Source organism: Merops nubicus, unplaced genomic scaffold (genome assembly GCF_000691845.1).
Source record: "Merops nubicus isolate BGI_N331 unplaced genomic scaffold, ASM69184v1 scaffold19431, whole genome shotgun sequence".
NCBI classification, from domain to species: domain Eukaryota; kingdom Metazoa; phylum Chordata; class Aves; order Coraciiformes; family Meropidae; genus Merops; species Merops nubicus.
In genome coordinates this window covers 745-16,110 of record NW_008589225.1, presented here as the reverse complement: position 1 = coordinate 16,110, position 15,366 = coordinate 745, and the positions used below count along the sequence as shown (strand labels likewise).

The 15,366-nt window shown below is 41.4% G+C and overlaps 1 protein-coding gene across 1 annotated transcript; it reads right to left on the bottom strand.

Annotated features, from left to right (window-relative positions):
• Nucleotides 1-1,950: 1,950 nt before the first annotated feature.
• On the bottom strand, nucleotides 1,951-14,721 carry LAS1L (LAS1-like (S. cerevisiae); the record flags this gene model as incomplete). Its single annotated transcript, XM_008949538.1, has 8 exons — nucleotides 1,951-2,096; nucleotides 4,088-4,467; nucleotides 5,051-5,186; nucleotides 6,371-6,607; nucleotides 7,546-7,631; nucleotides 10,925-11,034; nucleotides 12,619-12,665; nucleotides 14,524-14,721. Coding segments are annotated over 8 exons (1,340 nt in total), but the record flags the coding sequence as incomplete, so codon positions are not given.
• Nucleotides 14,722-15,366: the final 645 nt, after the last annotated feature.

Here is a 15,366-nt window from a genome sequence, read left to right as displayed (position 1 = left end):
GCACAAGAAGAACATGGAGATGTTGGAACGTGTTCAGAGAGCCACAAAAATGATCAGAGAGCTGGAGCAGCTCTGCTGTGAGGACAGGCTGAGGGATTTGGGGTTGTTCAGCCTGGACAAGAAGCAGCTCCAAGGGGACCTTATAACAACCTTCCAGTATCTGAAAGGGGCCTAGAAGAAAGCAGGGGAGGGACTATTCGCAAGGGTTTGGAGTGACAGAAGGAGGGGTAATGGCTTTAAGCTAGAAAAGGGCAGATTTAGGTTAGACATTAGGAAAAAGTTCTTCAGGGTGATAGATCCCTGGAATAGGTTGCCTGGACAGGTGGTGGAGGCCCCATCCCTGGAGACATTCAAGATCAGGCTGGATGAAGCTCTGAGTAGCTTGATCTAGTTGGAGATGTCCCTGCTTATTGCGGGGGGGTTGGACTAGGTGACCTTTGGAGGTCCCTTCCAGCCCAGACATTCTATGATTCTATGACTTCCATGGCAAACTGTGTTTCTTTACTGAGGTCACATCTGCAGCTTAAATCACTAGCTGCAGCTCTGAAAAGGTCACTGAGCAAAGCTAACACACTGCGGCTGAGGATCAGAGCCCCAGTTAATAGAAACTGAGTTTTCAAGCCTGCTGAGGCTGTGCTAATAACTTCTGATCTCCTAAATATCAGCATCTCATAATCCTTGCAATGTTTTCTTGTAGAAAGAGCTGGAGTAAAAAATTGTAAGATTATAAGATGGCTTCCTCAAAGGATAACATAGAAATCACATTTTTGATCGCCAATTAGATGACTGCATTTAACTCTCAGATAGTCCAACAGACCCAAGGAGTGCATAGCAAAAGTACATTCCCAGAAGGGAATGAGAATAGCAGCAGTATCAAAAAGCAGCTCCAAACTTGATGACAGGAAAAGATGAAGGAGACAAAGGCAGAGAGGTTAAGCATTGAGTATATTCTTTCAGCTTTGAGGGAAGACTGTTAGGGCTTTGTGAAGTAGCTTCCTATGACACTGTGAGTTGTTGGAGCAGTGCAGGTAGCAATAAATTCTGTCTGTGTCCATCAAGAATGCAAGCATACCATTAGACCAATGCAGCAGAAACAAGCAGGAAGAGTCCACTGTTGTGTAAGAGAGTTTGTCTCATGCTGGGTAAACCATAGGATGAATAACTGGGACTGCAGTGGTTTAGACCCTACTCAGGAAGCGTAATACAGTTTCCATTTCAAGCATACGGAGAAGAGACATGTTTACATTCACTGAAATTAAACTCACAGCATATTCACCATCCCAGTTACATACAGCAAATTCCTTCCTCAGGTGTTACAGAAGTAATCTGTAGCCAACCACGTCCTGTGACTACCTTCTGTCCTCATCTTCAGGCTTTCCCACTAATAGACTTCAAAGTGCTTCAGCAAATCACGGCGCATTTCAGAATGACTCCTCCTTCCTATATGAGATTAGCTAGTCTACGAAAACTGACACTGGGGGAGGCTAAATGACTTCCAAGGCTTCTAGTCCTGAACGCTTTAACTGCAAGGCCACAGTTCTTCCCATTAAACTTACTCATCCCAGCATACCACCAGGCAGATTCTGCACCAGCTCTCAGTAGCTTGCTTTAAAAATTCTGCACTTCCAGACTAGTAACTCTGAGGGATCAGCAGACTGTATCTTACTATCTGCATCAGACAACACTGAAAGTTGTCACCACAGTCTGAAACGCAGACTTACACTATTATACCAACGATGCAAAGGTCCTTCCAGAAATACATTACTTGAAAAATCTTGACAAGCACAGTCACTACACATTAGAGACAACAGTAAGTATCTGGGTCAAAGTATTTAGTCAAATAGAAGTAAAAAAGAAATCTCATCCTCAATTTTTCACATCATATAGTATAAGGGACAGAGAGAGAAATGTATTTCATTGTGTGGGGACAAAGTCCTGCCCGCACATTACTCACTTTGTGTTGGGAGACTGCCACTCATCTCTCACTGGCTGATCAGGCAGGGACATCATGGAGTAACTATTCAACATGAGACCATCAGGGTCATCTGTTTGACCTGGGAGTTTCCCAAGAGGAAAGTCTTTCCACCGAACTTCGTCTGGGTAAAAACAGTACATAAATAAGAAGTGTGAGCTCCCCAGAGAGATTTTTAAAAAATAGTATCACCACAAGTCCAAAAATACTGTCTCACGCAACTCAGCCATTCAACAAAAATGACCAATTTCAGGTACTCAGGTAAAATATTTTTGAACTGCAGTTCTAACTTTTTTTATTTCTATCTTCACTATCTCTTCCAAAGAAAGTCATTGTAGCACGTGAGAGAACAGGGACACATCTGGAGTGACGTGGCATCACACAGCCTGTGCAGTGCAGCTCACCCAAACCTCCCCGGGACAACGCTCAGTGAAAAAACTCCACGGTATTCTAGAGCAACCCTTCATACTTACCTCCCTCTTTTAAGCATAATTCCATTTGAAATATACACATTGACTTGCCTATGTTGATTTTTAAAAAATTACTCTGCGTAGTTCTGTAAATGGAAAGAGCCATTTGTACACATACGAAGATACAACCATCACAACTGATAAGATCACTGTGTCCAGTCCTTTACACTGTGGTGCCAAAATTTCAAAGGCAGTTCCCAGTAGGGAAATCCCCCTTTAAATTTCATTATTCCACATCTAACTGAATGAAAGATAAAAAATCATCATGTGGCATTGTTTTGAAAATAAGATTTCTTAAGCCTGCTTGCTTTCTTGAAAGCAGAACACTTATTTCTGGAATGCTTTACTAGCAGCTCAGTGAAGACCAGCAGACAGAAGCTTTCAAAAGATAAGGCACTCCACTCCAGAGAGCCAACAGTAACTACACAGGCTGAGAACCCTACTAACCACACACAGCTTGGTCATTCCTTTCTCTCTGCCTGAAACTGACTTGTTTTGTGCACCCAATATCTGCTCAGAAGCCCAAGTACTCCCCCTAAAGAAGCAGCAGATGTATTTGATTTTCTTTTTTATACGATTCTTGGGCATTTAATAGAACAAAAAATCTTGACATAGGATAGTGCTTTCTAAGTGTTACCATTTTACAATTAAAAAAGGGGCAGAAAAAACATCTGGCAACATCCAACACATCTGTAAGGCAAACTACTATTACACATATTTAACAAGCTAAGCCCTTTCTTTAGTGAAGAACCTGGTAAATAGTTGATACACTACATATTGCCATGGGTTTGTACATACTCAAGTCTGTGAAATGGGACAATTTGCTTCTGTCCTAAAATATCCACCTCTAACAAGCAGTTCACATCAGCATAACTAAGACAAGCTGCTTAGGTAGATTTCTCTTTTTTTTTTTTTTTTTTTGACTTGGGAAAATTTCCATGTGATTTGGGTGCAAGAGTTTATTGTCCTCTAATGAGTGCTCTTCCTCCTCCTTTAAGTATCACTTTGGCTCCAACTCCTCTCCACCTACCTCCTCCTGTCTTCAAGTTTCTCCATAAATCACTCATTCAAAAATCCCACCTACAATATGCTCTACCCCAACAAGGAAGTACAGCACAGCTACCATAATAAAGCTAAGAAAATGCTAGATATATTGTTTATTCCCCATAAAAACTTGCCTCGCTCTTTTCTTTTGCTTGCCACCATGTCATAGCAGCAATTTTCCTGGAGCATGGAACTTAAAAGCAGTGCTTTCTAGCACAGCCAGTTGGGCTTTTAAATACACTCATCTCTGACAAACAAACACTTGTATTTTCTTTGCCATTCAAAGCTGGTATATATGCTGCTCCAACAATTGGATACATTCAAATTTTAAACAGTTTGGAAAAGCCAGATAAAATTCTAATGATGCAGTAACAACATTCTCCTGGAAAAAGCACTCAAAATATTTTAAGAGTTTAAGAGAGATGACTCCTGCACATAAAGAGAAGTCTGGAAAAAATAAAAACAAACAGTCTTCAGTGATTTGATATTTGGATGATTTTGAAGCACACTAATTCTGGCCAGGCCCAGAGGGCTGAGATGCCTTTGCTTTTCAATTAATGTTTGCCAGTGATGAAAACTGTCTTACAGAGTCATTTTTTACCTGCAGTGATCTGCCAGGCGGACCCTTGCAGTGCTGCCCTTTTCTCAGCAATAGCCACCATGTGACCAGAATGAGCAAGTCCTTCCAAAGGATTTGTTTCAGTTGCCATCTCTTCTTCCTCCTCCTCCATCTCCTCTGCACCATCATCTCTCTCCAGCATATCTTCTTGTTTCTCTACAGTATGTCCTTGAGTTTTAACCTGATTGTCTTGCCTGGCCCTCCACTGTAAGCTCTCTATCGTGTAAATTGGCTGTTCACTGCAGTCTGAGGAGAGGCCTGGGCTGGACAAAGGGCCAGCTCCTTCCGTGTACACAGACGCGAGATAGAGAAGGTTCTTCCGTGAAGAACGTGGCAAGCGAGGTGTCATGATTGTGAGGATCCTAGAAAGGAGGTGAAAGTCTTACAAAATGAAACACACTGCAAATGAAGAACAGTCAAGCTGAGCAGCCTCTTAAATGTGTTTCCTCCAGGACAGCTCTCTCCTGTATCTCCCCTAACAGGCAAATCTGATTATTCCCTGGTGGGTGGATGTTGGAATACTCCCTCTTTTATGATTAAAATTAAGAGCACAGGACACTTTCAAGTGAATTCCTGCTCTACTGTTTTCATGTGAAAAAGTTACAATCTCTGCTAAATTCTTATCACCCATAGAAGCAATCACACCTCTGCTACCAAGTCACTTTTCTTCTGACCAGGTTGCTTCTTTAATACCTTCCCACATAATCTCCACTTTAATTTTGAAGGTGCAATCCTTTTAAATTCTCCTCCTTCTTCTCTTTGTAGAATCAATGAGGAGATGACCAGCAACAAGCAGAGTTTTATATGCACCTGCCACAATTTCTACTAGGTGCAAAGGAAGAAAAGGGAATGCAGCTATAATTCATCACACCACAAAGGAGCTGGCCCAAGCTGTTACAGAGCACTGTTTGCTGTCCCTTTCCTAGGTCACAGGGTCAAACTTACAGCTGAAGAAGGTGTGGAGTGGCCCAGCAGGGAGCTTCCAAGCAATTATCAGTCAATCTTGTCCACTGCAAAGGAACTTTATGGAGGAAGAGATCCTTCACAGACACCTGTTTGTTACACTGTTGTCTTTTCTTCCCTTCAAAGAAGACAATGAAGACAGTAAGGTGCTAAAAACTCATTAAAAATAAGCCTTTCATCCCTTTGCATTTTTACTGGAACACTCATCCTCAAATAAGCTGGCATTCCAATCCAAGTCTAGGCCCAGATGTACTGACCCAACACATTAAGGTTGTTAGGAGGGACTTGTCAATGCACTGACAGCTAGGTTGGCTCCATGAGACATGACCACAGGGAGGTGCAGACATTCCCAAGCTGGCTGTGTGCATGCCACCCCAAACAAAGCCACAAGATGTGTTTGCACAGTATTGTCCCAAATAAATGCAGTATATTGCTTCTGAGACCCAAGATCATTCCAGATAGCATTGCAATAAGCAGACTTAACAGCTGGGAACTGCAGCCATCCAGGGATCTTAGTACATAACAGACAAAACCCATGCTGACTGAAAGCATCAAACATTAACCTGTGACTGCTACAGATACTGACAAAATCTTGGTTCAGACTGATCCAGACTGGGAGAGGACAGCAGAGGTGGCAAAATCAACCAGCTGGAAATCTCTTCAGGGATACACTATGTCACAATATAAAAGTCCTGTTAACAGAATTCCTGTGACAGGCTTACAATAATTAAAGCTCTTCTGCATCCCCATCTCTGGAGTGAAACATACAGGTTTACAATTTAAACAGTTCCAAGGAGTTAGGAACAGAAATCAAAATATTACCTATTACTCTTGTGTAAATTTAGAAGGCATGAAAATCCTGGGATAGGATTAAACAAGGACAGTAAGACTACACAAATATCTTGGTAAAGGCAGGCTTCTGTTAAGTGAGGAACTGGAAGCAGAGAACTCGGGTTCTCTCAGGTTGCATAGAGCATCCTTATTTGTTATCTGCAACGGTTATTTCCTACAAGTACTAATATCTGGGAAAAATAGCATTTAAGGCCTGATATTTCATGGGAGATATTGGCTTTTTCCTATCTGGAGGAGGTTGCAGCCAAGTTAACAATAACACTCTCTGGTTTTTGCTAAGAAATGCATGACATACATAAGCTGCAGGTTGAAAAGTGTGAGAAATGCAACAAAAGCTCTGCATTCACAGGACAAAATGTACCAATTGGGTTAGTGCACTTCTCATCTAAAGGTCACACAATTCTCCCAGTTTTTGCAGTATTACAGAAGAGACTCCTATTTTTTACACACAGAAGTTCCAGACATACTCACCAGCATTTACTTTGGCAATGCCAGTGAGCATCTCAGAAATCCAGTTGACCAAGAACCGAGGTCGGAGTTCTGAAGAATCATAACATTCCTTCAGCTCCATAAACATTTTCTCTACTAGGATCTGTGTAAAACTTTGGGAAAGGAGGCCTGTCAGCAAAGGCTGCCAAAAGCAGTAAAACGCCTGAGGAATTTTGAACTGCAATACCTCCTTATTTGCTGCAATAAGAAAGAAGAGAAGCAAAAAATCACTGTTCTGCTATTTTTTTTGTGAACCACGCTTGTTCGAAACTAAACCAGTTTGTTCTGAGATCACTGATTCCAGGGTATTGTCTGGGATCCTTGCTGAACCTGGAACTATTATTTTCTTATGCTAGGGAATTAAAACAAGCAGTAAATTGATAACAAACACAGCAGCTCAAGGAAAGCAGAAAATAAAATGCCTGATCTAATCACACGGTAAACCACAGGAAAACCAACCTATTTTGCTAATCCCTTTCCAGTTTCATCTTATTTCACAGGGAATAAAGATCTATTCTGTCTAAAAATATTCTGCATGTTGAGCAAAGCAACACAGAATCACAAAGCTCCTAAATTTTTAACTGCTCTAATATAGTCAGAGAAATTTGAGGATCTTTCTTGGAAAGTTCTTTGGCTTGTGTTTGCAGGAGGACCCAGGGAAACAGACAAATTATTAACTTTTATTACCTCTAGGTACCTAATTCTTTTGCAGAAAATCCATGCAACTCCACACGTATGGGCAGGAGCATAGAACTAAGATGCAACTGGTGAATGAGGTTCAAAAAAAACCATTCCGATTTGCTTCAAATCTTCAGTGTAGGAAAGAAAGTGGTGGGAATTCATTAAAACAGTTAAACTCTTGCAGGTAAGGGCAGAGATGCAAGCTTCAAAACACATTTTGGCCAGGAGGCATCCAGTGCTAAAGAGCAATTCTTATATGGTAAGAGATTTATACAGAAGCAATAGCCAAGCACGGCTATAAAGGTGTCTGGAGAAGAGGTCAAAAGATGTTTAAGGACCCATATATATAAAAAGCTATGCAGAGAATTACAGATTTCAGTATAAGTAAAAAAGAACAAACTTGGACATAAGTCCAGCTATGTGCTTTTCACTTCAGCGGTGCCCAAAACACTAACCTTCATACTTAATATTTAGCATCTTCAGACAATCCATCTTTGGGATGAGAAAGCCATCACTGAGAAGAGCTTCAGCCACTGTCTCCCTAGAGCAACCAAAGAGCCTTGTTAATGCCACTTACTCCTTTATATACCAAAACCCCACCCGCACCAGTTCTGAAACAAGCTGAAGAGCCAATTGCCTGGAACTATGAGGAGGTGATGTAGCTTCTTGCACGGCACTACAATCGGACACCAATTTGGGGCTGGATATATCCTGCTAGACTTGGAAGGAACGTGCAGTTGTGCAAAGTGGAACAGAACCAGAACCTTGAAGTGGTGTTCAAAAACAGCTTTCAGGAACCTCTCTGTAAACATGCACACAAATGTACATTTAAAGCTTGTGCAGTTTGTTTTAGAAGTAAAAAAATTACTTGATTAGAAGTACTTGCACAACTCATTGCTCTTTCTGTACCATACTGCTATTCATCTTCTCAAACAGATGTCACAGTACAGAATGGACTGGTAGCAAGGGCTACAGAAGGTAGAGCTTGTACTGAGTTTCTAGAGAATTAAGAGAATCTGTGACCTTTTGCACAAGAATGTTTAATGGAAGATTCCCTCTAAAGAAAGGCAAATCTGCAGTTAAAAAAACCCTCATGCCATATCTCTGTATCTATGCTGCTATGTAAAGACCAAGGAGACCAAAGTGTGATAAGCTCTCATCTTCAATACAGTTCAGATGCTATTATTAATAAAGAGAGTAGAATGTACATGTATGAATCCTTACTGCAGACTGGTTTTAATCATTTTGGGCTCTCAAAGAAAACACGTACGTCGTTCTAAGAAGCTAGACTTAGGGACAGCCTTCCATGAACCATAAATACAACAGCTTGTGTTCTTTAAAAGTTGCATCTGGATGCTGGAATAAAAATAGCATGAGGTGAAGCAGGTGCTCAGCAATGAAATATGGGAGGGAGTGCCAAATCCTGGAGTTTGCTCTACCATTCTGAGGCTTTCATCCCACCCCTGTCTACCCCTCCACATGAAGAATGTACTAGTGATTTGTCTGAATGTTCATCAGGCTCAACCATGCTTGGTACTTGGATTTAGCATTTGTCTATAAGGACACTTTTTTTATGTAAGCCAGTGCAGCATTTGTTCAGATGCAATGTGGCCTTTTTCCTGTTACTGCTCTGAAATGAGCAACACAGTGGAAGTCTACCAATAGTGGAGAGCCTCAGTAGAAAATGCAGTCTAACTGAAAAATCACTTTCTCTCTCAAGTGAAACAGTATTACACAAGCAACTTTCTAATGTTAAAAAAAAAAAAAAAGGGAAAGGCCTGAAATAGGATTCTTTATTAAGCCACCTGCAAGTTGCAAATCATGTAACTGTATGATATCAAGATTCTCCCTTAAGGGTCTTCACAGGAGAACAGGGTAGGTTGGGTTTTGAGACCTGGCTACATGAAGCAAAATCCAAAACTTCCTTACTAATGTAATTATGGTTCCATCAGCAGGCTGCCAAGAAGATGGCAAGAGACAAATGGTTAGCGGGTTTTCTTGCTTTTCCCATCCCTCCCAGCTCAACTTTGACCCACAGTCAGGTGTTTATAAAAGTGTAGTGAAGGCAGCAAGCTCACTGCAGTGCTAGTTCCAGCCCTTGCTGTAATAATGTACATATTCTTTCTGTGAAAAAAAAAGGACAAAAAAACCAACAACTGTGTGCTTGCAGGTTGATTGGTTTGTGTTTTGAACAGCTGGTCTGCAAATGGACACTCCAGCAAGGTTCAAGAGGTGAATTTTTATTATCTGTAAGCGTTAAATCGATTTTTCTAGTAAATAATTTTCATGCTGCAGAATTAAAACGAGGAAAATGGGCATAAAGAAGGCTTAAATAAGGGGAAGCAAAGCAACACTGCTTTATGGAGCTAATACTGCTTAAAGAAGCAAAAGGAGCAGAGAGCCTGTCAAGCAAAGGGAGTAAGGGCTGGCAGTGCACTGCCAAAGCTGTTCCAATTCAGAAGGACGCAGGTTTCCTTTCCACAAGTTTGGCCCAAAGTCTGGAACTGTGGAACTAGTACTTTGGGAAATAACACACAGAGACACAGATATAGATACATATATATATAAAGCCCCATGCTTGCCCAAACTTCACACTGAACAGTGAGCACACACAAGGCAGTCAAATGCAATAGCAAAATCTCTCTTCAGTAGCATCATCACTTGTCAGATGCAGGAAGCACAAAACAAGTAGAAATCACAAAGCTCAACACTGCCAACAAACATCTGGGTACATTCAGTCCTCTGCAAAGCAGAAAACCAGCTATTGACATCAGGAGGGTGGTTGGTTTGTTTTACAAAGGGAGACTAGAGATCCCCATTTTTACCACACTTCTGGGTCAGCAGTGTCTCCATATTAGGATCATATGTCCTAAAACTCATCATGTGTCATAATTTTTTTCACCAAACAGAACTCCCAAGAGATTCCACTTCCCCACACACCTGCCCTCCAGCCAGTAGACAAGCAGGCACAGTAGTGAAGGTTTAATCAAAGGCCCTGCCCTAGAATCCTATCCCACCCACCTGCTGTCCATTCTAGCAGTTTAGGCACTGTTGAGATGATGAATTCACCCTCAAGAATTTTTCTGAGAATTGCCAATGAAATATATATAGCGTGATGTGCTTCAGATAGAAACCTCAGCTTATTTAAAGGAAAAAATGCTAGTGCAGTTTGGATGTGGTAGTAGTAAAAGAAAAAGCACTGCAGAGTGCTGAGAACTGGCCAATTATTCCAGGTGTTTCTAGTCTCAAATATGCCATTAGTTCCATGGGCTTCAAAAACGATCATGCCCCAACTCCCCTCTCCACCCCGTCCCCCAGCACATGGTATTTCACAGCTTGATGAGGGCACTAACTTTGAAACACTGGTGCCTCAAAGACCAAAAATACAGTCACTAGCATCTAAATTCTAAGTTTCAGTATTCTGGGGGAAGATTTTAATTTGGTAAATGGAGCAGATTCTTGATTCTTTTGGAAATCCACACAACTGGGGTTGAATGCACTTCGTGCAGCTGCATGGGACAAACAGCAAGAGCTGACACAGCAGGTGGTTCATACGAAGCTGATACTAAAAAAAACCTGCTAGAATGTGATTTGACACATTTTCATGGGATACCACAAGACTGTTTACCAGAATTAGTGCACAGCAAGCAAATGTTGTACAGGAAACATCACTCATTAACAAAATTAAAAACTCAGTCCTCAAAGATGTTGAGGAAATCAACCAATTGCTTTCTCCATGATCAGCTGAACAACATGGTGAAAAGGTGGTGCAACAGGTCTACAGGCCCAGCTCTGCACTGTACCTTTCACCTCAGTTCCTTATCAGAGCTGTACCTGTTCTCTTGCATCAGGTCTTTGATCTGAGCCAAAATCCAGTCCACTTCTGAAGAAGAATCAGACCACACTTCTCGAGACTTTGAAACAGACTGTGCAGTCTGCATAACCTGAGTGAAGGAAAAATCCAAGTATTAACAGAAAATATGCTCCAATGGTGAACAAAAAGGCATTGCTATGAAGAGAAGATGCATAAGCCATATGTACTTCATCAACAGCACTTCAAAAAACTCACAAGTTTCCCTTCCTAGCGGTATATAAAAAGAATCAGTAAAATCCACATCCTACTTGGAAAAGGCCTGAATTAAAAAGGCAACAGCACCAAGGTGTCACAGTCCTGCCATCCTCCTCCTGGTTCAAAACCTTGCTCTCCCTGACTTCAGCACAAACAAGGACAGACTTATTTTGAATCATTAACCCCACGGATGAGATGGGGATGAGGCTGCCTACTCAGGATGAGGTTTTGCCAGTACTTTTTGATGTACTGTATTATGCATACAGTACTTCAAAAAGTCGAATCAATACAGCCACCTAGGCAATTTGGTGGGATAAGGTGAGTTTTACATGAGCTTCAAATCTGAAGTTTTGAAATTACTCTTTAGCAACTGACTGACTACATCTTTCCCCCATTCAACCAGTTTAAATTTTGAAGTTGCATTTTCCTGTTCAGTTTGAAATACTGCTCTCTGCTAACAAGATAGGAAGTCACTCACCACATACAATCTATTTGTCCCCTTTATGATGCAAGGAAAACATCCTTCCCTTTCTGTATTTGTTACTGTGTTACTCTGTATGAATAAATTAGAATCGTGTTACATACTCCAAAACCAAGACAATAAAGGAAACTGGATGCTTATTTTCAGTAAAACCCCTGACCCAAGTTCTCACTGCTGATGAAGTCTACACTTCACTGGAATTTTAGTATGCTTACTCCTTTAGCCTCTAACGATATTAATAGAAATAAAAGTGAGAACAGCTCCCCAATAACAACAGTATGTTGGTGAGGTCATATCCAAAGTCACTCTGCAGAGTCTTTAACCCAGCTCTCACCACATATTAAGAACTATCCCATTATTAGGAAGGGGAAGTTGAGCAGAGAGTTGATCCACCTGGACAAGAAAGACTTGGAATCTTCACCAAGTACACACCTCATTTATAAACATGAACAAAGTGTTCACATTAGAAACCACAGCGGCTCAAATTGCTCATTCTCTGCAGTGAAGCTTTACTTTGGCAAGCCATGTACAACAACCCTAGGAGAGGGTAGTGAACAAGGAACTAACCAAGCCCCTCTCTGTATGTGCAGCAGCTACAGGTTCCCTAGAGGCTACACACTAGACAGCAGCACTACGTCAGGCAAGAGTCCACAACCTGTCACACACTGGTGGCACTGTGGACGCTGGCATAATGCCACCTCTGCAGCACTGATTCAAGTATCACTTCTGTGTCACTGGGGCTTCTGGACAGACTCTAACAGTGGGAGGTCACTACAGGGAGAAAAAAAAAGCAATCCCTGCAGTCCTGTGAAAAAGAATCCCAGCACAGCACCTTGTCACAGTTGTGACAACACTAAGGTATTTCAAATAAGGCCTGGAAAAGAGCACCAGTTCTTCAGACTGGGCAACAGGAGAATAAGATTTATTGCCCCAAGCAATAAGAACAACCAAAAGTGATGATGACCAAACTCCACTTACCCGAAACTGCTCATTCTTGTAGGATATCAGTACATCTCTGACTTTTTCTAGAAATAAACATAAATACGTAACTTATACAGGAAACAGATCAACTATACAACGGAATTTTGTATCTGGACAAGCTGCATAGTTCTGAGGAATATACACTCAAGGAAGACATCAGTCAAATAAGTCATAAATTCTGATTCAGACAACAATATGAAGACTCTTACAGCTCCCAAATTTTTCCAGTAACAAACTTTATCCAGTGGGGTTGAACCATGAGTTCAGTATTTTATCACTAACAGCAGCCAAAGACAGGGAAGCTGGATAAAACCAGACAGTATGCTGAAAAATCCCTCAGTGCACCAGTTCAGGAACGAAATGTTCCCACAGGCAGTCCATGTTCTGGCACATACTTGTACCCCTTACACTTCCATTTTAATGCTATTCCAACAGCACTGGGGCTACTCACAAGCCAATCTTACTGGGCTTTATTAAACTTAATTTACTGTCTACACGAAATGTCCTTTATCTGTGGACCACTTCTACTGTACCTGAAACAGGACTGTCTTTCAAAATACTTCACCACTCAGGTGTCATTGTCACCTGCTACCAGGATGCCCACCACTCCCTCTCAGCCAGATAAAACTTCAGGTACATCTGAACTGCAGGGCTGATAGGGTGTTACTGCATTCCACACCTGGACACGTAACTCACACAATCTACCACTCTGCAGTTCCCTCTTTTGACAACTGGGAGTGGGGTGTCTTTTTTTAGGGTAGTCAGGGAGAGGAAGGAACAGCACATGCTTGGACCTCTTCCAACATGAAGCCAGACAGAGGCCCAGACATACACTCAGACAAGAGAAGGGGTAAGTGCTGCTGCTGCATTTCAAAGTTTGGTACTGCTTCTGGGTTTGGATTGTTCTAGAAAATTCTGCATAAAACTCTAAATACTCAGCAAATTACCTAACTGGAACTGGATCACAGCTATTGTATCTATATATGAGTTTGTCATAAAATAATCTAGAAGGGACTTGCAACAATTTCACAGATCCTAAAGCCAGAAAGATCATTATAGTCACCTAGTGTGACCCTCCAGGGAGCAATAAGGCTCAATTCAGCACTTCTGCACACTTTGTGGACCTTGGATTGGGCTGCTGTGATATTCTGTGTGAGTCATGCCCCATAAGCATGCCATGTTTTGTCAGAAAAAAATACGACTAATTGGTTTAAATGTTTGAGGTACTGTTTGATACCTCACATGCCTCACACCCTGGCAGTGGCAGACCAGCCACCTGATCTGAAACAAAATTTCCTCCGGTAAGTCATTCTTACCACTTCTGGTGGTGGAAAAATAACCACTGAATCTGTTCACTAAATTTTTCCCTTTGCTTTGCACTTCGTACCTTACATCCAGGTTGAGTTATCTGTGATTTTATTTTATTCTTTTTATACTATTGGCAGCTAGTGATTTTTCTGTCCACATGCAATGTATTTTGAAATTAGCTGAACAGCCTCTTGCTCGAGTTATGAATCTAGAGTTCTGAGGGCTATGAAAGGACCACAGTATTCTTTGTTGGCAGTGGGCTCAATACCAAAACTGTGCCTGTCAAGACACTACAACTAATTTTTACAATGCTTGGTTCTAAACCATCCCAGTGTAAGTGCTGCTACTGATGAGGATACTGCACATTCAATAGAAGCAAAAGATTTTATGCTACAAATTCAGTGAGCTAGTACCAAAAAAACTAAGTCACCCCAAGAATCCACCAAGGCCCAAAGAAGAAGCCCAAAAGCTGAGTTGAAGGTTTATCTGTATGCAATGTTTGGGCGAGAAAATTACCCTTGTAAACTGTTCTCTTTAGCAGTTGCATCTAATCCTGGTACTAAGGACAAGTTATTAATCATTAAGGACACCTACCATGGAATTCTTTGTGTTTCTGATGGGCCTCATGCTGTGGGGTTCGAATCTCCCATGCATCATTGTCCAGCTCTGCATTTGCTTCCACCTCTTCCTGCTCCTCTTCCTCATCCTCGCCCTCACTTTCTTCACACAAGTTATTACCCAGCTGACGGCTCCAGTATGTCTTTCGTAGCCAGTCCAGCACAACATCACAACCTGAGGGAGAACAGAAAACATTCTTTTCTCAGTGAGGTTTTCTTCGTTATTGATAAACAAATCCAACAAAAAAAGGTGACACATTTCTAACTTTCACCGTGAAAAGAAATCCTGTTAATGAGTCATGAACCCGGGAATCACATATAGCTCCATTAATGAAAAAGTGAATGACCCACTAACACAGACCTGGGAACACCCACTGTCTTTTTGGAAACAAAAAAAGACTGGACACTGCTATAGCACTGCACTCTGCTCAAGCTAGGCCAAATTTAAGCAGAAACAAAGTCCCAGCAGTGGCTTTCTGATGAGAAAACAAGGAAATTCTTTAGTTCTTTAGTAATCCCTATAATCAATATAATACCTATGACAGTAACATTTTTTTCTGTGCAACGACTACACTAGGCATACATTAGATAGAATGAAAAGAAAACCCCTTTCTTCCATCACTATTTCACTACCCAACTCAATCTAAGGACCCTGCTGAAGGTTATTTAACTAGCTCCTCAGTGATTAGCCCAAAATTCCTAGGAATGCCTTCAAACACCATGAGCAGGTCATTCCCTCGGGTTTGCAGTGTCTCTCACTAAATGAGATTTTTTTAAGGGTCTCAGATATCTCTAAACCATCAGGAAAATCGTTTACCTC